The sequence below is a fragment of the Monodon monoceros genome, unplaced genomic scaffold (genome assembly GCF_005190385.1).
Source record: "Monodon monoceros isolate NGI ecotype Baffin Bay Population unplaced genomic scaffold, NGI_Narwhal_1 Super_Scaffold_9, whole genome shotgun sequence".
In the NCBI taxonomy this organism is placed as follows: Eukaryota; Metazoa; Chordata; class Mammalia; order Artiodactyla; family Monodontidae; genus Monodon; species Monodon monoceros.
The window spans coordinates 51,822,953-51,847,007 of record NW_021703786.1 but is presented as its reverse complement, the minus strand read 5'-3'; the positions used below and the strand labels follow the sequence as shown (position 1 = coordinate 51,847,007).

At 35.1% G+C, this 24,055-nt stretch overlaps 1 protein-coding gene across 2 annotated transcripts in view; it reads left to right on the top strand.

Annotated features, from left to right (window-relative positions):
* Positions 1 to 24,055, top strand: part of GOSR1 (golgi SNAP receptor complex member 1) — a 46,453-nt gene that overhangs the window by 16,663 nt on the left and 5,735 nt on the right. For both annotated transcript variants that reach the window (XM_029211835.1, XM_029211836.1), the window contains exon 7: positions 18,809 to 18,838. In XM_029211835.1, coding sequence (XP_029067668.1) covers positions 18,809 to 18,838 — 30 coding nt within the window. The remainder of the gene's footprint in view (positions 1 to 18,808; positions 18,839 to 24,055) is intronic.

Here is a 24,055-nt window from a genome sequence, read left to right as displayed (position 1 = left end):
ACACACACACACACACACACACACACACACACACACACACACACACATAAAAACAAGCCACCATACTCTATCCCTGCTTTATCTATTTTCCTTCTGAAATACACTGGTTTCTTTAATTAACTTTCTTTGTATTTTGTTATAGAACTTAAGGATCAGAAAATTACTTCTCTCTCTGAGCTCAGCCTCTAAGCACTTGAGCAGCTAATATCCATCATAGTTAAATGATATGAATTATGTTGATATTTGCTGCTGAATGTCAATAAATTAGTCATGTCCATATGAGCTTAATGTGCTGTTCAATTTGTTTTTCTTTAAAGATTACCACTTTAAATATGAGCTGTTGAAATCAGAACATGGAAAAATCAAGACCTTTTTAGTAGAAGTCTGAGTGCTTCTAGTGTCAAAGTTATTTCTTAATATGTTAAATATTATTGATTGGCACAAGGGGGCAGCCTTTCCTAGAGTATGTTTAGTTTATAGTTATTTATAGCTTTGGTAGTGTTTTTTGTATTTGATAGAGACCACCGTAAAAAGAATTTTGCGTTATATCCAAAACTATATTAATATATTCTTGGGGTACAGAGTAATTTAAGGAATAAGATACTCAAGTAGCATAAAAATAAATATTAGCTTGCATTAACATTTTTATATTTATCAACCCCAAAAGAAGTTAAACAGAAATGCAATAGTTTAATTACTTTAAGGATGTTTTGATGCTGAAAAGAGTATACCAGAGTTATTATATAAATTGATATTCTTTATTTCATTATTTCAGAACATATTGTTTATTATAAATTTTATATGAAAAATTTTAGTTTTGCATTCATTTTAGTAATTCAGAGAAAACCCTTCAGGAGTTTAATATTGTCCATTTTACAGGAAAATAAATATAATAGTTCAGGGGCACACAGCTTAAGTAATTTGTTTAGGGTTATAAAAATGATAAGAAAATTGGCAATCAAAAGGTATTTACCATTTTGTTTCCCAGGTGATTTTATGTATGATATACTTTACATATATTCCTTTCAGCATTCTTGTGAGAAGTTAGTATGTGCTTACTCCATAACAGAGAGAAACTGAGGCAGGATGAAGTTGAGTGAAACATGAGCTGATAAATGAGGGGAATTGTTAACACTAAGGCTTAATCTCAATAACAAGAGTTTAGTCATTGCTTTCAGTATTAAAGCACAGAGCTTCCAAATATGTTTTAGAAAAATCAATATTTTGTGTAAATTACAAATACTTGTTAAGTTATAAAATAATAAAAAATTATGGACTAACATATATACAAAGTAATAATGATATGAAAAAATTTCTCTTTTTCAATGTTGTCTCTCTTTCATTTGCTAAGTGCTTTGAGGAAGAATTTTTTTAGAATAACTTTTTAACATAAAAGCTATACATACTTTTTATAGTACTCATTTTAGAAAGTATGAATAATAATTCAGCAACACAGAAAAGACAGTTTGAAACACTTATCAGTACAGATGCGATACCATTTTTTACTCATCAGTAGATTGTGAGCCTTTTCCCATGTTATTTGACAATTTTTTTTGTTTGTTTTTGAATAGTTCTTTTAACTTTTAATAGTCTACATATCCTATAATACAGATAAACCATAATTCATGTAACCTAATGAGTGTTGGCCTTTTGGATTATTTCTAGTTTTTATTATTGTACATACTGAAGTTTTTGCATGTATCCATAATTATTTCCTTATGATAAATTCCTAGAATTGGCATTGTAGGATTAAAAATATATTCATTTTTAAAGCTTTTGATATAGTATTGTCAAAATTCCCTCTAAAGTTTTGCTACTTTAGAGTCCCATTAGTAGCATATTCTACCAGTGCTCTCAGGAACATTTACTTGATTTTTTTCTAACTCATGCCATGAAGATAGGCGAAAATTCTCAGGCAATAGATTTTTTTTTTAAATAAGAAATATATTTTCATTAGAGAAAACATAGGTCAAACAGCCAAGCACAAGAAGCATAGGTGGTCCAGTGGTTAAGACGTGAGCTTTCACTGCCATGGGCCCAGGTTCAATCCCTGGTCCAGGAACTAAGATCCCACAAGCCACATGGAGTGGCAAAAAAATTAAAAAAAAAAAAGAAGAAGAAGAAGTAATAGTTAAGTTAACCTAAAAGTGAAATGGACAGCAAGAGATTATGTATTGCAGCAAGACCATTTGTAATGAAGAGGCCAGATTTGCTGTTAGGGTACTTTTTAGTTTGATCTTTCATGAATAAAGGTGTTTTTTTTTTTAAACTACTCAGTAACTCAGGTAACTCATTTGATTTTGTGCAGTAGGGTCATACTTTTTATGGCAAAAAGCATATTTACATTTTTATTTGATTCTTCATAAAATATTTTTTCTTGTTAATGTAAATTTCTACAACTTGCTTCAAAAGTCCATATTTTTGGGCTTCCCTGGTGGCGCAGTGGTTGAGAGTCTGCCTGCTGATGCAGGGGACGCGGGTTCGTGCCCCAGTCTGGGAAGATCCCACATGCCGCGGAGCGGCTAGGCCCGTGAGCCATGGCTGCTGAGCCTGCGCGTCCGGAGCCTGTGCTCCACAACGGGAGAGACCACAACAGTGAGAGGCCCACGTAACACACACACACACACAAAAAAAAATCCATGTTTTTGTCTTGAAAAAGAGTAAAGCAGTTTTTATAAATGAATGGTAAACTTTATTTAAAAAGAACTGACTTTGTAATGAATTGCTTTTAAAGCTCTTCTTAATATTCTTTTTGTCTAAAAATAAATGTTGTTATCTTGTAGCAGTTTATCTTACAGAAGATAGTCATTTCTCTTCCTATTTGGTGGATAAGCTAGCTTTCATTGTTTTTTTTTAAGATTTAATTTTATTTATTCTTGGCTGCATTGGGTCTTTGTTGCTGCACGTGGGCTTTCTCTAGTTGGCAGTGAGTGGGGACTACTCTTCATTGCGGTGCGCTGGCTTCTCATTGCAGTGGCTTCTTTTGTTGGAGAGCACAGGCTCTACGTGCTCAGGCTTCAGTAGTTGTGGAATGTGGGCTCAGTAGTTGTGGCTCACGGGCTCAGTAGTTCTTGCTCGTGGGCTCTAGAGCGTAGGCTCAGTAGTTGTGGCACACGGGTTTAGTTGCTCCGCGGCATGTGGGATCTTCCCTGACCAGGGATCTAACCCGTGTCCCCTGCATTGGCAGGCGAATTCTTATCCACTGCGCCACCAGGGAAGTCCCTAGCTTTTTTTTTTTTTAACTTGCCTTTCCCTGAGTTTCAGTATGTCAGAAGAAAATGCTGGCTTTGAATGAGTGTCAAGCTTGTAACTGTTTGTGTTTTGCTGTACTGTGGAGGCATTCCTGTGAGCTCTTTGGTTGCTGTTTAGATTAATTTCCTTTATATGTTTATTCTCTTTCGTTGCTCCCTTATATTTTCCTTTTTGAAAGGAGTATCTGAGTTAGTTTAAAGGGTGTGGGGCTGATTGTATTATTGCTGTTTTTACAGCTTTTTCTTTAGAAGAATTTTGTCATTTTGAATAAAACATGTCTTCCACATTTACCTTAATGAAGTTGACAAATTTCAGAGTAGTGGTGAGAAACTTGGATTAGGACATAAGAATACACAAATAGAACGAGCCTAGCCTCTTGCTGGACTTCTTTACTGCCAGTGATCATCACCTCCACGTGAAAATTAGCCACCTTTTACCAAGGCTGCTGCCTCCATCTTCTCATCTGTGATTCTACCACTTCAAAAATCTTCAACTCTAACATTTCACTCTGACCAACACAGTTTGTTCTTCCAAGACTGTCTGCAGCGTCACTAGCTTCTCTTTTATATTTTTCTTCTTACCTTTAACCTCTCCTACCCTCGCTAGCTTGGATCTCATAGTTGATCAACTGAAATATTCCCAACATTTGGCCTTTTCTGTGCTCCTGTCTTTTTCTGTACCCTAGTAAAATGCCAACCCAAGCCACAGTCTACTGTTCTACACCTCTATTTAAGGGTTAAAGAGAAAACACCCAATGTACAGATTAACTTTGTTTTAGATTCATTATTTCCAACCTCGTCTGAGTATTCAGCATTGCCCAGTACCTTTTGCTTGCTTGACCCAGTTTACTTGTCTCTCTCATTCTTTTCAAGAAATTTACCAGGACTTCCCTGGTGGTCCAGTGGTTAGGACTCTGCGCTTCCAGTGCAGGGGGCACGGGTTCGATCCCTGGTCAGAGAACTAAGATCCCACATGCCACAGCGCGGCCAAAAGAGAGGTCCTTAGCTCCTACTTCATTGAATTTTTAAGGTTCTTTCTCCTTAGTACAAATTCACATACAGGAATACCCTTCTTTACCCCTTTCCTGTAGTTTTTAGAGGACTAGTTTTTTTCCTGGGAAGGCTAATACATCTGTCTGGCTTCTATCTCTGTCCTTACCTGCTACCTCAGCTATTTTACTCTTCAGTCATCTTCTATACTGGCTCTGTCTTTCTAGTTTATGAATACACTTGCTGTCTCTGTGTCAGTACTCATTTCCTCCTTAGCCTATTGACTTCTTCCCTCACGGTCTACTGAGCATGTTGTCACTGGGAACATCAATGAGCTCCTGAAGGCCAAATCTAATATTGTTTGACTGCTCTGCCTCACTTGATACTCTTAATCTCTTCCCTCCTTGAAAACCTAGGCCACTGTAACACTGAAATTTACTGGTTCTCCACTTGCCTTTCTTACTACTCTTTGTTTCCTTCCTGGCTGCCTTCTAATGTAGCCTCAGAATCCTTTACATAGTGTTCTCCAGGCAGAAATTAATTAGAGCTAATCCACCAAGTGAAACTTATTTGTCATCTACCCTCTCACATTAGCCCAGTTATTTGTCGTTGACATGCATCATAACAACAATTCCTCCTCCCCAGAGATGGCAGCTATAAAGAAGACCTAGCAAAGAGAAATTGAAAGAAATTGAAATTTTCATTCAAAAATTTATAGGAAAAGCAACTGGTGAGATTTTTTTTTTTTTTTTTTTTTTTTTTTTTTGTGGTACGCGGGCCTCTCACTGTTCTGGCCTCTCCCGTTGCGGAGCACAGGCTCTGGATGCGCAGGCTCAGCGGCCATGGCTCACGGGCCCAGCCGCTCCGCGGCATGTGGGATCCTTCCCGGACCGGGGCACGAACCCATGTCCCCTGCATCGGCAGGCGGACTCTCAACCACTGCACCACCAGGGAAGCCCAACTGGTGAGATTTTTATATTGCCAAGAATAATAAAATTAATGAGAGAGTTGAAGAAAGAGGAACAAATTCTGAAGTTATATAGACCCAGCTAAGAAGGTAAGCTGAGGAATTTCATCCATACTTAGAGGCTCTGTTTGTTTTCTGGAAGTACTCTGATTTGTGGGAATGGCATGATTACAACTGGAATTGCAGACTGGTTATATTAAGCACATCACCTTAAAAATTCTTGACATTTTAAACAGACCTTTGGCAGTATTTCAAAGTAGTCAAAATATTTAAAATATTACATAATATGTCAGTTTCTAAATTATCATTTCATTTAGTTGGATCACATCATAAGAACATATAAATAGACATTTTAGTTTTTCCTCTTAACTTGCCACTTTTATCTTGACTAAGATACCTTAATGGATTTATTCCTTAAATTGGTGTAATAGATAGGGAATGGGTTTTGAAACCAAACAGATCTGAGTTTAAATCCTGGTGTGAACTGTAAATTTGGGGGCAAGGGACTTAAACCCTCTGACTCTCTACTGTCTTAAATGGGGAAAATTGAATTTTTACTTTGCACAGTGTTAAAACACTTAAAATTAGAGATAATGTGTAAAGGTTTTGCCTAGTACAGTGCCTGACATGTAGTAGACCAGTTCTCAAATTACATTGAGCCATTCTTGCCCGTAGCAGTATTAGAACAGAAAAGTAGACTAGTAACTAGAATTGTGTACCTAGAGCTAGGTGACAGAGACTCCAGCCCTCTGGGGCCCTTCAATGCCGAAATGGTATGTAGGAGTAAATAACTATCAGCTAACCCTGATTATCTGTTAAAGCTCAGAGTGTGTTTTTAAATCATGCCCTTCATTTATTGCTCATTGGATTTTCATTAGTATAATAAGTGGTTTATTTATTCCTAAGCTTCATTTTTAGATAGGAGTTTTCAAATTCCAGTTGCATTCCATCTGTTTCTTTGCATTTATCTGAATGCACATATAATTTTTTGTATCAGTTTTTGTTGTTATTGTTGTTTATTGAGGTAACATTGGTCTATAACATTATATAATGAAGTTTTGTGTGTACAGCATTATATTTCTACTTCTGTATATGCTACAGCTTGCTTACCACCAAAAATTTAGTTCGCATTTGCCACCACACAGTTGATCCCCTTTACCCATTTTACCTTCCCCTTCCCTTCCCTTATGGTAACCTCTACTCTGTTCTCTGTATCTATGTATTTGGTTTTGTTTGGTTTGTTCATTTATTTTGATTTTTTGTTGTTGTTTGCATTTTTTATATTCCACATATGAGTGAAATCTTATGGTATTTGTCTTTCTCCATCTGACTTATTTCACTTAGCATAATACCCTCAAAGTCCACCCATGTTGTCACAAATGGCAATATTTTATCTTTTTTATGGCTGAATAGTATTCCATTGTATATATATTTACCACATCTTCTTTATCCATTGAGATATTACCTCATAGCTATTAGAATCACTATTATAAAAAAGGCAAGAAATAGCAAATGTTGGTAAGAGTATGTAGAAGAGGGAACCCTCATACACTGTTGGTGGGAATGTAAATTTGTACAGCCTCTATGGAAGACAGAATGGAGATTACTCAAAAAATTAAGAGTAGAACTACCATATGATCCTGCTATTCCATTTCTGGGTATTTATCCAAAGAATATGAAAACACGAATTCAAAAAGATAGATGCACCCCTCTGTTTATTGCAGCATTATTTACAATAACTCAGATATGGAAACAACCTAAGTGCCCATCAATAGATGAATGGGTGAAGAAGATGTGGTATATATATATTCAATTTTCATTGTTTTACCAAGCATTTGTTGAGCATCTACAACGTGGAAAGCATTGTACTGGGTGTTGGAGATAGAGAAGAGATAAAGCCTAGTGACGTTCTGCCCTGTTTTTAATGAGCTCCCCTAGGATGCGAGTCGGGGGGCAGAAGAGAAATGTTAACAGGTAATTACAGTGCATTGTAATTAAGTTTAATGTATGGAGACGTTTGTGCATACCACTATAGTATCACATTAAAGGGAATGATTAACTCTAAAGCTTCTGAAAGGGCTTTATAGAAATAAAGCATTTGATTTGAGTCTTGAAGGATGAGTAGGTATTCACTAAAGTCGACATAAGAAAAGGTTTTGGGAAAAGATGAAACTTGAACCTTACGATCATATCTTTTTTTTAAAAAAAATCTGTATCATTCCTGATAAATGATAAATGTAGATATATTAGAAATATCATTCATTTATTGCCTGTCTACAAACCCTCTCCCAGATTACAGGCCTTACTCATGCCCCTGAAAGGGCAGCCTCATGGGGAGCAAGAGAAAACAGTGGAGGGATGAACTGAGAGGTCATAGTGTTTCTGAGATTCATCTATATGTTTTGTTTTGTTTTGTTTTGTTTTTGCGGTACGTGGGCTCTCACTGTTGTGACCTCTCCCATTGCGGAGCACAGCCTCCGGATGTGCAGGCCCAGCAGCCATGGCTCACGGGCCCAGCCGCTTCGCGGCATGTGGGATCTTCCCGGACCGGGGCATGAACCCGTGTCCCCTGCATCGGCAGGCGGACTCTCAACCACTGTGCCACCAGGGAAGCCCCTATATGTTTTTTATATCAGTAGTCAGTTCCTTTCTCTAACTGAGTACTTTCCATTTTATGATGCTATACCACAATTTGTTTATCCATTAACCCATTGATGGATATTTGGGTTGTTTTCAGTTTGGAGCTGTTACAAATAAAGCTGCTATGAATATGAATATTAAAGCTCCTAATATTCTTTCTTATAGAATTCCAATTAATAAATGTACAAGGACTGATAGAAATAGAAAATCAGTAGGTAAACAGCACAGTAATAATGGGAAAGAAAGATTCACTAAATGGATGCTAAAATTAGTGGGAATTTTGAGGAGAAACAGGGTACCTGCATACTCTCAAAGCATCTTCCCCTACGTTAATTAATTACAATAGGAAATATAGTAATTTTACAGTGGAGAAACCTGGCAGACACCACCTTAACTAAGCAGTCTAGGTTAACATCAGTAATAAGACATATTGACATGATATACAGCCTGATATGATACTTCAAGGGCCTGACATCACTGTATGGTATTCTTGCTGAAACTGCATAAGGTCATGACCATAACACTTTAAAATACTAGTCAGTTATTTTTATAGAATGTCCCTCAACTTGGGTTTGTCTGATATTTCTCATGACAAATTAAGGTTAGGCCATTTTGTCACAGACTGAAAGAGACTTAGGAGACATGACAACTAAATGCAATATAGGATCTTGAATAGGATCATAAAAAGGGACGTTATGCTGACACATATATATGGAATCTAAAAAGTAAAAAAAAAAACAAAAGAAAAAAAATGGTCAGAAGAACCTAGGGGCAAGACAGGAATAAAGATGCAGACCTACTAGAGATTGGACCTGAGGATACGGGGAGGGGGAAGGGTAAGCTGGGATAAAGTAAGAGAGTGGCATGGACATATATATACACTACCAAACGTAAAATAGATAGCTAGTGGGAAGCAGCCGCATAGCACAGGGAGATCAGCTTGGTGCTTTGTGACCACCTAGAGGGGAGGGTGGGAGGAAGGGAGACGCAAGAGGGAAGAGATATGGGGATATATGTATATGTATAGCTGATTCACTTTATTATAAAGCAGAAACTAACACACCATTGTAAAGCAATTATACTCCAATAAAGATGTTAAAAAGGACGTTAGTAGAAAAATTGGTGAATAAAGTCTGTAGTTTAGTTAATATTCTTGTACTAATGTTAAATTCACTGATTTTGATAATTGTACTAGGGTTATGTAAGACATTAACATTAGGAAAGCAGAGTGAAGGGTATACGAGAATCCTCTGTACTATTTTTTGCAATTTTTCTGTAAGTCTAAAATTATTTCAAACTAAAAAGCTAAAAAAACCAACCAACAGAAAAACAACCATAAGCAAAATAGGAAGGAAAAGGTTCTTCCTCAACCTGATTAAAGGCATGTACAAAAACTGTTAATATCAGACTTAAGGATGAATGCTTTCTCTCTAAAATATAAAACAAGGCAAGAATGTTTGCACTAACCACATTTTACAGCATTGTATTGGAGGTCGTAGCAAGTGCAATAAGGGAGGAAAGGGATAAAAGGAATACAGATTGGAAAGGAAGAAATAAAACTATTTTTGTCAGATAACAAGATTACATAAATAGAAAATCCCAAAGGATTTACCTAGAAGCTATTAAATTAGTAAGTAAATTTAGCAAGGTCACAGGATGAAAGGTTATATATAATTATAAATTCTATTGCTATACTAGCAAAAACAATTAGAAAATTAAAAATTTTTAATTCCATTTATAACACATCCCCAAATAGGAAATATTTTAAAGTAAACTGAATATAATTTGTGCAAGACCTTTATGCTGAAAACCATAAAATGCTAAGAGAAATTAAAGGAGACCTAAATAAATGGAAAACATACCATGTTTCTGGATTGGAAGATTTCCTACTGTTAAGATGGCAATTCTCCCCAAATTGTTCTATAGATTCAATGTAATCTTATTTAAATTCCCAGCATATTTTTTTGCAATCTGACTGTAAAATTTATATGGAAATGCAAAAGACCTGGAAAAGCCAAAAAATTCAGAAAATACAAACAAAGTTAGAGTACTTGCACATCTCAACTCAAGACTTACTATAAAGCTATAACAATCAAAACAGTAAGCTACTGGCATAAGATGGACCTATATAGGTTAATGGAACAGAACAGGGTTCAGAAATAAACCAACTACCATGTGGTCAATTAATCCCAACAAAAGGTGCCAGCATAATTCAATGGGGGAAAGGAGAATATTTCCAACAAATGGTGCTGAAACAATAACTAAGTCCCCTACATACGAACCTTCAAGTTGTGAACTTTCAAAGACGCGAACCTGCGTTCGCATGTCCAATCATGTAAGTTAGTTCACGTGTCTGATGTACATTGTCACGTGCGTGCATCCTCTACAAGTGGTTGTGCTTTTGTGTACTTTACGGTACTGTTTATTACCAGGTAGACTCAGTCTTATTTTATACTCTGGGTTATAATCCAGCACTATCATTATTTTGTTCTTCAAACTGTTTCACCTTTGGCCATTGGGAGCTCCTGCAGATTAGCTTCTGTCATTTGACATGCCCCATCCTTTTTTTGAGCACTTCCTGTACTATCTGGCACGACAGTGTTTGTGGCTCATCTTGTATTTTCCCTGCCTTGGCTCTAGAACCAACCACTTCTCCAAGCAGCCTTGGTTCCTCTTATTGGAGAGTGGTTCAGAAACTAAGATCTGGGTGCTAGATATGCTTATTGCTATCGAAGTGTCATTCCTTCTAGGCTCTCTCTTGCTAAAAGTTTTTATCTTGAATGGGGTTGAATTTTTTCATGTCTTTTAATCTGTTGAACTGATCAGATTTTTTTCCTTTTCTGTAGTATAGTGAATTACATTGATTATTTTCAAACATTAAACCAATCTTGATTCCTAGAATAACCCCCCTTTATTATATATTTATTATCCCTTTTATATATTGCTGGATTTATTTTAAGGATCTTTACATTATGCTTATGAAGAATATCTTTAGATTTCTTTTCTTTGAAGTGTTTTTGCCTGGTTTTAGTGGAAGGGTAAGACTGGCACCATTAAAATGAGTTCTTTCTGTTTGCTGAAAGAGTTTGTGCAGGCTTGGTGTTGTTTCTTCCTTAAATATTTGATAGAATTTACTATTGAATCCATCTTAGCCTAGAGTTTTCTTTGTGGCAAGATATTTAAATTACAAATTTGGTTTCTTTTGTAGATGTAAGACTATGGCTCTGTTTCATTTATTCCTGGGCCAGAGGGTGACAGGTGATTGTGATTGGCCCAGCCTGTCACACATCCATCCTTGTGGCCAATGGACTGGAAAGTTTGTTATCAGAAGAAAGAGAATGCAGCATATACAGGGCTCCAGGGAAGTTATCAGCCAACTTAGTCACTTCAGTTTGAGTTTACTACACTCTCTTCTATACTCTAAGCCATAGATGTAGAAATAGTATAGTTAAGCAAAATCCTTTTTTCTAGTGATAGTTATTGAAGTGGACTTTTACTTTAATATTTCATTCCTCCCTCCATCCCCTACCAATGAATTATGAACTTTTTATGGGTCTATAACGCCCTACATGACCAACATACTACCTGTTTTATCTCTTTCCATCCCTTCATCTGTATCACTCTCTCCCTCTACTTATTAGGTACCAGCCTGACTGGTTTTTATTCATTCCTTTCCCAAAGATATCAAGGCTTTTCCTTTCTTGCTTCTTTGTTCTTATATTTTGGTTTATCTGCTTAAAATACTCTTCTCTTAGCTTTTCATATACCTTATTCCTTGACATCTTTATGGTCTAAGCTCACTTGTCACCTCTTCAAAGAGGCCTTTTCTAACTATCTTGTCTGAAATAGACTCTCCCTTATTGTTATTTAACAAAGTACTTTTTTTTGTTTCCTTCATAGCATTTATGAAAATCTGTAATAATTTGTTCTTTTTGTTTATTTTTTTAATTATCTGACTTTTCTTAGGCTTCCTGAGGGTAGGGCCTAGTTCATCTAGTTCTTGGCAGTGTGTTGGGTCCCTAGTTCCTGTTATATCATGAACACTTAATATGTACTTGTTTGAATAAATGGATATAAGTAGAAGATGTATTAATTTTGGTTTCATATACATATGTGTATATACATGTGTGCCCCAATGTAGAAAATCTGTTTCATTCATATACTTATTCCTCAAATATTTATTGAATACATACTGCGTACAAGGTATTGGTTCCAATGCTATGTATATATGAAATCTGATTTTGAGAACTGAAGGGGATATTATTGATGTGATTTTTTTTGCTTTGCAAAATGAATTCTCCATGAAATACCTTTTAAAAATCATATTTTTACGTGGTATATAATAAAAGTCTGGCAAGCATCTCTCTTATTTACAGATGAGGAAACAAGATTCAGAGAGGACAACGTCTCATAACTATTTAATACTATAGCTCTTACTAAACCCACATTTCCTAACCTATTTCCATATTTGTCCCACATCACACTGCCTTCTCTGTGATTTACTTCTTTAAATCTTTATTTTTTCTTGTATTAGGGAGCCAGCATGATGTAATGCTAATGAGAATTGAAAGACCAGTGACTTTTCACTTCTCTGAAAAGCAAGTGACCTGGCCTTTCTCTGTTTTTTCCATCTTTAAAACGGGATAGTAGCTGTTCCCTTATGTTAGATGATTTTGAGGAAGAATGACTTAAGATTTAAGGCATTTTACAAAATTAAAAGCACTCTAAAAATCTAAAGAATTTGTTTCATATAACTTTTCAAATATGGGACTGTTGTACAAAGCAAATTACACTTAAACAGGATCAGTTACATTATTTAGTTGAGAATTTGTTTTGTTTTCAATCCATTAACTGTTTAGCAGATATGATTGAGTTATCTGAGATGGCACATGTATTTGTATTATAATTGTACACTTCAGTATAAATATGTCCATGAATGAGTAAAGAAAATTCTCAGGTGGAGGCTTAGTTTTATCTGCTGACAACTTTTCTTATGTCTTAGGCTATGTTTAGACTTGAATTTTTGAATTTTTAAATTCACCAGCCTTTTTTCACTTTTTGTTTGTTTCATGATTTTAGTTAAATTTCCCTGAGGTCACATGCCTAGTAAAAGCTGAGATTTAAACCTACGTCCTCTGATTGTGTTGTTTCTGCTATACTGCACTACCTCTCCAAGATGATTCTTACGGTATCTACTTCACAAAGTTGCTGAGCTAATGCATGTAAAAAGGCTTTGTAAACTGTGAGGCATTTCTGTATAAGGCAGAACATAACGGGGATTATAAGAGTAAGAAAAAATACTGAAGGAGGAAACCTTTTATATGCACTGTCAATTTACCTTTCTTAAATAAAATTTGAAATACTTTTGATGCCAGAATAGTCTTGATGAAATGCATTTCTAATGTATTAACAGACCATGACCATATTTGAAAAATATGAGATATATGATCACCGTAATTTAGTGACCTTTTGATGGAATGGTTTTCTCCCAAAAGTTTTTGGTATACATAGTTTATATATATTATTTAATAAATACCATACAAGTCAATTAAATAGTGGTCAGATTATAACATCTGTGAATGGAACAATATAGTAGACTCTTGGCATTCAAGATTAACATTAGCTTTCTTTTTTTTTTTTTTTTTTTTTTTGCAGTACTTGGGCCTCTCACTATTGTGGCCTCTCCCATTGCGGAGCACAGGCTCCGGACGCGCAGGCTCAGCGGCCATGGCTCACGGGCCCAGCCGCTCTGCGGCATATGGGATCTTCCCGGACCGGGGCCCGAACCCGTGTCCCCTGCGTCGACAGGTGGACTCTCAACCACTGTCCACCAGGGAAGCCCTCATATACTTTAAAAAATATTATTATTTTTCTTTAAAGATTTTTTTTGATGTGGACCATTTTTAAAGTCTCTATTGAATTTGTTACAATATTGCTTCTGTTTTATGTTTTGGTTTTTTGGCCACGAGGCCTGTGGGATCTTAGCTCCCTGACCAGGGATCGAACCCACAGCCCCTGTATTGGAAGGTGAAGTCTTAACCACTGGACCACCAGGGAAGTCCCCAAAATATTATATTTTTTAAAATATATGAGATAACATGTGAAAAACTTCCTAAGCTTTACACATTTAAAATACTTTTCCTCCAGTGCATAGTATGATGTCTGATATATCTTAAATGCTTGTTATAATCTTAAAGGAATTGATGAAGAGCAAGGAGCTATGAAAACACATTATAGTATAAAGAAGTATTAGTTCTGCCTGATGTATAGATAGAATGGGAAAGGCTTCCCAAAGGATATGACTTCTGAACTGGACTTTGAAATGAAAGCAATTTATGTTGAAAATCAGGAAAGGGGTTGCAGAACAAGAGAGAGACTATGAGGCATGAAAGTGCCTTGATCTACATGAGCCTTGTATCTGTAGGCTTATACAGTTTACACAGTACTTTTGTTTACACTATCGCTTTTGAGCCTTATGACAACTCCATGAGCTGAGTTCATATAGTCAAGTGCTTGAGCCTTGACTAATAAAACTCAGGTTCTAGGGTGTAAGAGAAAGCAACTAGCCATTTTATTCTTTATAGTTTCATGAATGTCATGATTGCTGATACTATTGAATTTCTATGATTATATTTATGAAAGAACTGTTTTCTGAGTTATAAGTATGTGAGAGAGAAAAACATATACATACAATGAAAAGTATATTTCCATTTTTATTTACATAAGCAGATTAGTTTATATTGATATACAAGTTAAATTTTTAGAGGTCTCAGAAACAAATTAGAAAATGCTTCCTTAATATTTCATATTCTTTATAATTCAGGTAGGTTTTTAGGATTTCAATCCTTGTATACCATTTATCTAAAGAACAACAAATGGAAACTGTGATTCCTCACATTTTCTCATAGGCTTTTTGTTTCTGCTATAGTTAAACAAGTTTGTTGACATTAAAAATATTTTTTTGCACAAAAATGTTTATTAAAATACTTTGAGGGAGAAAAAGAGAAAAACTCTCCCCATTTAAACTTGACTTCCTATTGTATATTGTTTGTAATCAAAACAGTGTGGTATTGGTGAAAGAACAGACAGATAGATCAGTGGAACAGAATAGAGAGCCCAGAAATAGACACACAAATATAGTCAAATGATCTTTGACAGAAGAGCAAAGGCAAGTCTGTGGAGAAAGGATAGTCTTTTGAACAAGTGGTGTTAGAACAACTGGGCATCCACATGCAAAAAAATGAATATAGACACTGACCTTATACCTTTCCCCAAAATAACTCAAAACAGATCATAGACCTAAATATAAAATACAGAACTTATAGAAGTTTTATAACATAGGAGAAAATCTAGGTAACATTGGGCTTGGCAATGAGTTTTTAGATACAATGCCAAAAACACCATCCATGAAAGAAAAAGTTGGTAAGATCTACTTCATTAAAATGAAAAACCTCTGCTCTTCCAAAGACACTATCAAGGGAATGTAAGACAGCTACAGACTGGAAAAAAAATATTTGCAAAACACATATCTGATAAAGGACTGTTATCCAAAATATACAAAGAACTCTTAAAACTCAACAGTTAAAAAGTGGGCAAAAGGTCTGACAGACACTTCATCTGAGAAGGTATGCAGCTGGCAAAGAACCATATTAAAAGTGCTCAACGTCATATGTCATTAGGGAATTGCAAATTAAAACAACTGGATACCACCATGTACCTATTAGAATGGCTAAAATCCAAAACATTGACACCACCAAATGCTAGCAAGGATGTGGAGCAACAGGAATTCTCATTGCTGGTGGGAATATAACGTGATACAGCCACTTTGGAAGCCAGTTTGGCAGTTTTTCTTAAAAAGCTAAATAGTCTTACCATATGATCTAGCAGTCACATTCCTAGGTATTTACTTAAATGAATTGAAAATATGTCTAAATAAAAACCTGCACATGAATGTTTATAGCACCTTTACTCATAATTGCCAGAAGTTGGAAGCAACCAAGATGTCCTTCAATAAGTGAATGGATAAGCAACCTGTAGGTACATCCATTCAATGGAATATTATTCAGTGATACAAGAAACAAGCTATCAAGCCCCCAAAAGATATGGAGGAACCTTAAATGTATAAAAGAAGCCAGTCTAGAAAGACTTCATACTGTATAATTCCAGCTACATGACATTCAGGAAGGGTCAAAACTATAGACAGTAGAAAGATCAGCTGTTGTCAGGGGTTCAGGGTGGGAAGAGGAGGAAGAATGAATAAGTGGAGAATAGGGGATATTTAGGGCTGTGAAACTATTCTGTATGATACTGTAATGGTGGATATATGACATTATGCATTTGTAAAACCCATAGACCTGTACAACTGCAAAGAGTAAACCCTAATATAAACTATGAACTTTGGTTAATAATGTATCAATATTGGTTCATCAGTTGTAACACATGTACCACACTAAAGATGTTAATAATAGGTGGGGGAGAACGGGTATATGTGCTCCCTGTACTTCTTGCTGAATATTTCTGCAAACCTAAAACTGTTCTAAAAAGTCTACTGATTTTTTAAAAATAGAAAATGTGGCTCTCTGATTTCACTGCTAATAATTTAGCTTTTATCTTTCTCTTTTTTCTCTCCCTGACTGAAACGGGCAGTCTGTCAGGTGCTTAACTTTTTTGTCTCTAGGTAACTTCATGGGATTATAAAACAAAATTTCTCTGCTAAATAAACCATGAAAAAAGCAAGTAGAGATACTCCTTGGTCTACCCAGACAAGAAACAAATATGCCACAATATCAGTGTTAATGGAAGAGTGGTTACAAATGATTTCTACGTTCATCTTTGTTTTTCGGTATTTTCCAAATGTTATCTGTAAAATAACACTTTGTTAGCGCTTAAACAGCTTTTTGTATCCTACTGCAGCTTAACTGTATTGTTAACATGTCTTAGAAGATATTATATAGAAATAAATAAGACACAGGTCTCTGGTTAACTGTAAGTGAAACACTGCATCACCACAGTGCTTGATGTAAATTATCTCATTGGTTGGTGACAACCTCATCAGATTTTTTTGCAGTTTACAAAGGGATCAGTTTTAAAATTTTATTCGTTATGCACTTGATTGTTTGTTTTCTTACTTGCTTACTTGTTTATTTACTGTCTTGTTTATTATTTACTTATTCACCTACTCTTTTAAAAGAAGATTCTAATTAGTGTTACCTAAGTGGTTTTCCCAAGTTCTTACATTTTGTTAGTTAAAACTACTTTAAAATATGTGCTTGAAATTTGTGTCATTTGCAGTTTGTGTATTTAGGGAAATGAGTTATTTTTTAAACAGAGAATTATTATCTAAGTGTGGCTTTAGTGATTCCTTGGTACAGTAATTGGTGATGAAATTTAGCTCATTGTTTTCAGCTAGTTTAAATCGGTCTTGAAAGAAACAGAAACTTGTTGCTTAATATAGACTCTAGATGACTCTTTGGAATGCCTCTGGGCTATTATGAAGTACTTGTTTAAGAAGGATAATTCCACTTGATTATGTATTATATACCCCAAAGGAGAGTAATTTTAAATTCAATTTTAACTAGATTATGCTGTCTTTATGGAGCCACTTTGTTGCTGAATTGTATCCACACTATCCAGGATGCTTTTAATGAATGGAGTTTATTCAGCTAATAGGTGATACAGTCACCATTCAGAAAGCCACATAGTCTGGCTCTTAATCCCTCCACCGTCTTTGTAATTTTTGAAATTCTTAATCATAGCATTTATATAAGATATTTATGACATTTTTAAAGTTCATCTTTGTTCCCTAATTCATACAGTAACTTAGATTTCCTGGTCCACTACCTTATAATAAAACCTCAGTTTATTAATTTATACAATGAACTTAGAAATCCTTTTGGAAAGAGGTAGTTGGAAAAAACATACAAGTATTTGAGTCCCTGCTGTGTACCAAATGGATACAGATGTCTGGGAGTTTGTTTTCCTACTTTCTGCTATAAAGCTGCCCCTTTACCCAATTTAGCTAACTGTAAATTCCTCCCTAAAATGGATTTTTGGTGGATTTCTTTGTTTCCGGTGTGTGATGCATAAAGGCAAATATTTTACGGATCAAAGGTGCATTGGTGTCTTTATTCAGGTTCCTTTTTTTTTAAACAAGTGAAGGGTCCTTTATTTATTTATTTATTTTTGGCTGCATTGGGTCATTGTTGCCGTGCACGGGCTTTCTCTAGTTGCGGCAAGTGGGGGCTACTCTTCATTGTGGTGCGCAGGCTTCTCTTTGTGGTGGCTTCTCTTGTTGCGGAGCATGGGCTCTAGGCGCGCTGGCTTCAGTAGTTGTGGAACACGGGCTCAGTAGTTGTGGCGCACGGGCTTAGTTACTCCACGGCATGTGAGATCTTCCCGGACCAGGGATCAAACCCGTGTCCCCTGCATTGGGAGGCGGATTCTTAACCAGTGCGTCACAGGGAAGTCCCTATTCAGATTCTTGAATTCTAAAGTGTGGCAAGCTGAGATTTGATTTTGTGTTTCAAAAAAGGAAGGAACTTTAAGATATGAATAATTACTACTTATAGGCATTAGAACTATATTTGCCTATCCTGTCTCAACAAGTTGGTTGTAATTCTTAAGTTTTGAATAGACAATGGTGACAACTTGGAGCTATCTAAACTAAAGAAGTAGTTCTATTTATTTGTGCTGTCATTAAAACTGTTCTGACTTTAATAATCAAGTATCTCTGTGGAAGAAATAGATTTAAGCCAACAAATAAAAGTAAGATGAAAACTGTATATGTGGATTAATTAATTTCAGAGTCCAGAATTTTCTCCAGACGCTTTCAAAAGTCTGGGTGCTCTTTTTACATAAATGGTTGGAAATGTAATCTATCTGTAAAATGTAGAAAAATTAAGTGCAAGTTTTAAATGTGCATTTAATAATTCCAGAATTTGAATTTTCTTTTTATTTGCAGCTCAGATCGTCTAATAGAAGAGACAATAAGGTAGGAAAAATGTTTTGTTTTTGTTTGTTTGCATATAAATGAACAGATAAAGTTAATTCTATAACTAGAGTTAAAGTCAGTTCATCCTCCTTAAAGATGAGAATTTCATTACATGGTAATGTATTTTTACTGTGACTTTCCCTTGTAAAATACATTTGAAGCCTAAAATATTTGTTTCCAGAATTAGTAGAATTGAGCTGTTTTACCTAGGTTAATTTTTCCGATTAATTCATACTCAGTATTTTCAGCCTCTTTTTATTCTTACTTTTTAATGAAAACAGTCTTGAACATGTGATTTGTTAAATGTCTTATGTATACCATTTATGTAGACTTGGTTTCTGTTACAGCAGCTATAGAACATCTGTAGTAATTACTATTATCTGTAATAACATTAAAGTAGTTTCCTGCTTAAGGTAAGGGAAGTATGTTGGTTTGAACTGCTTAAGTCTCTAGGTTTGGTGAATTTTTAAGTACCTATTTTAAGACAGTAAAAAAGTAAGTTAACTAGGAACGATCTCCGTTCTTTAAAATTCAGCAGTGTCTACAGCACTGTTTTTCAGGAAAGGTAGAACGAAGTACATGGGAAAAACAACAAACATTTGTATTCTTACCATAGGCTTTGGTATTGTGTTTAAGTGTTTTACATGCTGTATGTTATTTAATCTCCTCAATAACTCATGAGATAGGCACTGATCACTAGATACTATCTCCAAAACAAAAAAGAAGTTAAGGTAAGTAATTTGCCCATGGTCACATGACTAACAAATAGTATTGAGGATTCAAATCCTCAAATCTGAGTCTCTAACTGTAGAATAAGAGCTCTATCTAAACCACTACTATATTTATTACTACCTTACAGAAAGAGGACAAGCTTTGGAGTGTTATTTGGTTTGAAACCTGGCTGTGCTACTTAATTAGATCTGTGTCTTGGATAAGTTTCTTGGAATCTTCATTTTCTTATGTGTTTAAAAACATGGGATTGATGACAATACTCTAGAAGATTGTTTTGAAAATTAAAGATAATATGAGTAAAATGCCTAATACAATGCCTGGCTGATACTAGGTAATTTGAAAATGGCAGCTCTATTATTTATACTTTTTTTTTAACTTTTTATTTTGATTTCATTTCGGATTTCAGAAAAGTTCCAGTGGTACAAAGAATTCCCTTATACCTTTTACCGAGATGCCCCAAATGTTATCATTTTGCCACATTTGCTTTTTTGCAATTTTTTTTCTTAACTACTTGAAAATAAGTTGCAGACATGTTGCCTCTTAACCTCTAAATATTTCATTGTTCATATCCTAAATATTTATGTTGAAATGGACTCATGGATTCTTATTTTATTAAATGGATCCTATCATTATTTAATAATCTTAATAAATTATCCTTTATAATAATACGCAGTTATCACATCTTGGAATTTTGTTTGAATTGCATGCACTGGGTCTTCCATCTGACCAACGTTTTCACAAAATTGCCTAATTATCAACTGAAATATCTCCCTTGTGACTCCTTACCTTTCATCAGCACATAAAGTTGGGTCACATTTTGCAAAGGATTCTTTACTTAAGGTTTCCTTATAACCCTTTTCCTTTTTTTTCATCCTTTTATTTCTTCCTTTATACCTTATCTTCTAGCACCAGGCTGCCTTAAGCTTTTCGATTTCAAGCTGGCCTTTTTAAGGGCAGGTGATATGAGTATAAAAATTTGGAGTACCTCATAGGATAGGAACATTTGAGAACTATCAAGTCACTGATAATTATTATTTTGCTAGTTAAAAAGCAAAAAAACATGTAATTGGAAGGCCTTTTATTTCACTATTTCACTTTGTTTCAAAATATGATGGGTATCACAAGTGAAATTTTATTGAATATAAAGGTAGTTATGATTACTTATGGATAATATAAAATTAAAGTGTCAAATAATTATTTTTACATATTTACATGAAAAATTTTACCTTTTCCTTTTAGAGCTGTATTTTTAGAATACGTACACAAATGAATATAAGCTGACACCAGCTTATTGAAAAGAACGAATATTTTTAATATTTGTAAATGTATTCTTAAGCTTTAAATGTATAACTAGTATTGTCTGTTGTTGAAAAAATAAGTGTCTGAGTTTAGTTCACAGAATGGGTGAGAAAGTTGAAGTTCCCGTAAACACATCAATAATTTATCATTTTAAAAGCATTATATATTATTTGGAGCTTATGTTTTGCCTCTGCATATTTGACCCTTGAAATAACAACAGCCTAGATTCACTCAGCTTGACTCCAGATGATGGAATAAGATGGGAAAGTATATCTAGATATACTTGGTGTGGTACTGGAAATCATGCATATTCAACAAGATAATAACATAACGTATGATGATAATATCCGTTCTCCAAGGAACACAAAGTGCTTTGCGGAAATTATTTTTTAATTTTCCCTATCTCCTTCTGAGTCAGAGTGCATAGGAGATGGTGATAGTCCCAGTTTAAGAAAACAGAGGCATATATGATTCAGAGATTGGCCTCAGATATCTCAGCCCAGGTTTGAATTGTAACTTTTTACAAGGCCATAATACCTATTTAAAAATACCTGGTAAAGTAAATTTATTATAAAACAACCAATTTTAAATGTATCGTATTCTATCATAGATATACACTTAACCTGAAAAATTATGAATAAGAACTAACGGTGCAAAGGATGTTGCTAGTTTGACTCTTATTCTTGTGATCTTTTTACTTTTTGGATCTAAAATTCAATGTGCTATAAAGTTGACATTGCCCGCCTCTTTCTGCTCTAATCTTGACTGGTTTTGCTCTAGACCTGGTACATTCACTGTACTGGTCCTGGGATGTCATTTCACCATTATCCTAAAATGACCTCCTCTATTGGATCACTTATTTCTAAAAAATAAAAGTCTTCAACTTTCTTAGTTTATTACCTCATTATGTTGGACCATGTTCTTTAGTAGCTTCCTCAGAAAGAATAGGAGGTAAAATTTTTGGACTTTACACATCAAAAAAAGTCTTTATTCTACCCATATTCTTGATTCATTGTTTAGCTAAGATATAGAATTCTAGATTGAAAATAATTTTGAAATTTTTGAAAGCATTGTTTCCAGTGCTGCTTTTTAAGTCCAATGCCAATTTAAATTTCTGGTCCTTTATATTTGTTAAGCATTTTTTTTTCCTCTGGAAGCTTTTAAGATCATCCCTTTTCCCTTATGTTTTTGTTTGTTTTTAATCTCACCATATGAGCTTGACATGCATCTTTTTTAGTCCATTGAATTAGGCATTTGGTGGGCTCTTACAGTCTGGAAACTTATCTTCAGATCTGAGAAATTTTCTTATGTTTATCATTTTCTTCCCTCATTCTTCTCGATCCTTTTTTCTTTTTAATATACACTTTATATTTGTCAAATATACCTAAATAAAATGGGAAAAAAAGAATTCACCTAAAATACAGCCACTAGATTGGTTAATAATTTGGTATGTATTCTTCCATATTTTTCTCTGTGTCTCTCTTCGTATCTGTGTAAAAATAATAAAAATATGAACATATTCATAGATATAGGCAGACACATGTGTAATTGGGCATTTATAAAAAGTGGAATGATATTAACCATAGCAGGTTAGTATGTGCCATCACCTAACTTGTCCATGACTTAAATCAGTAAGTTGTGAGAGGGCCATGTGGGTAAGTGTTAATCCCTGTAAAGGGAAGGGTGGTTGCTTGTAGAACACTGGTTATGGACACTGGAAATGGGGTTCCTATTCTTGACCAAGGATAATCTTGGGCAGTGGAAGTCCATGATGGTCTAGGGAGCTGCCCTACTGTAACCAACCCCTGAATGGTGGAACCACAACATGCATTTTTCCTAGTTCCTTTTTATTTTTGTAAGGCCGCGCCATGTGGCATGTGGGATCTTAGCTCCCTGACAAGGGACCGAACCTGCACCTCCTGCAGTGGCAGTGCGGAGTCTTAACCACTGGACCGCCAGGGAAGTGTCCCCCCCTTTTTTCTTTTTTATTGAAGTATAGTTGCTATACAATACTCTATAAGATATGCGTGTACAATATAGTGATTCACAATTTTTAAAGGTTTTTACTCCATTTATTATTATAAAATATTGGCTATATTCCCTGTGTTGGGCAATATATCCTTGTAGCTTATTTTATACCTAATAGTTTGTACCTCTTACTTCCCTACCTTTTCTTGATCCTTTCTTACCTTTTCTCTGTCTTGCTTTTTTTTTTTTTTCCTACTTTCTGGGAAGTTTACTCAATTTTTCCTTCTAAAGCTTCTGTTATGTTTTTATTTCCACTCTCCTTTTTGTAATTTACACGAGCTCTCTAAAGGGACACACACACACACACACACACACACACACGTTTATGTTTGTATGTTTCATGGATGTGATACTTTATCTTGGAGGGCATTAAATATAATTAGATTTTAGAGTTTCATGAGCCTCCTTTATTGCCTCTGTTTCCTCAGAATCACTCTTCTGTTTGCTGGTTGGTTTGTTTGGATCTCTGCCTTTTATGTTAGAGGCTCTCCTCAAATGTCTGGTGAACCTTGGCTCTTTGTTCATATTTAAGGGTGAGGCTCCAAATCTAGTGATTGGACGCTCATTCTGTGTGCGTGGGTGGTAGGATTTGTTGAGGAGGAGGCTTCACCGTGGGTGATCAGGAAGGGGCCTGGCTGTTTCATTGGGGGCTTTAAAATGTCAGTATCTGTAGGTCTCTTCTTGGTTAGATTTTCTGCTGAACTGAGGGCAGTCACCTGCCTGCATGGTTTGGAGCAGGTAATTTAGGGGTCTGACAACTCCTTTTACAAATTTCCACAAATGTTCATTCTGTCTTCCGATATACCTGATCCCTTCAATTCTTTAGATTTTCTAGGATCTGGGAAAACCTTTATAAATCATTACTTGACTCATAGTGGTACTGAGGTGAATAACAGTAGGGGATTTGGTGCTAGTAATGTTATTAACATTTCTTAATCACTCAGGTGGAATTCCTCTAATTTTCTTTTTGATTTTCTTTATTAGATGTTTATGTATTATAAAAGTACAATGTTCTTACTATAACAATTTAAATAATTCTAAAATGTATAAAGAAGAAGTTTGTCTCCTGGTGGTGCCCCGCCATTCCTACCCCCCGAAGTAACTTGTATTAACTGACAGTTATGTATCTTTCTGATAGCTTTCTCACTGTCATACAAA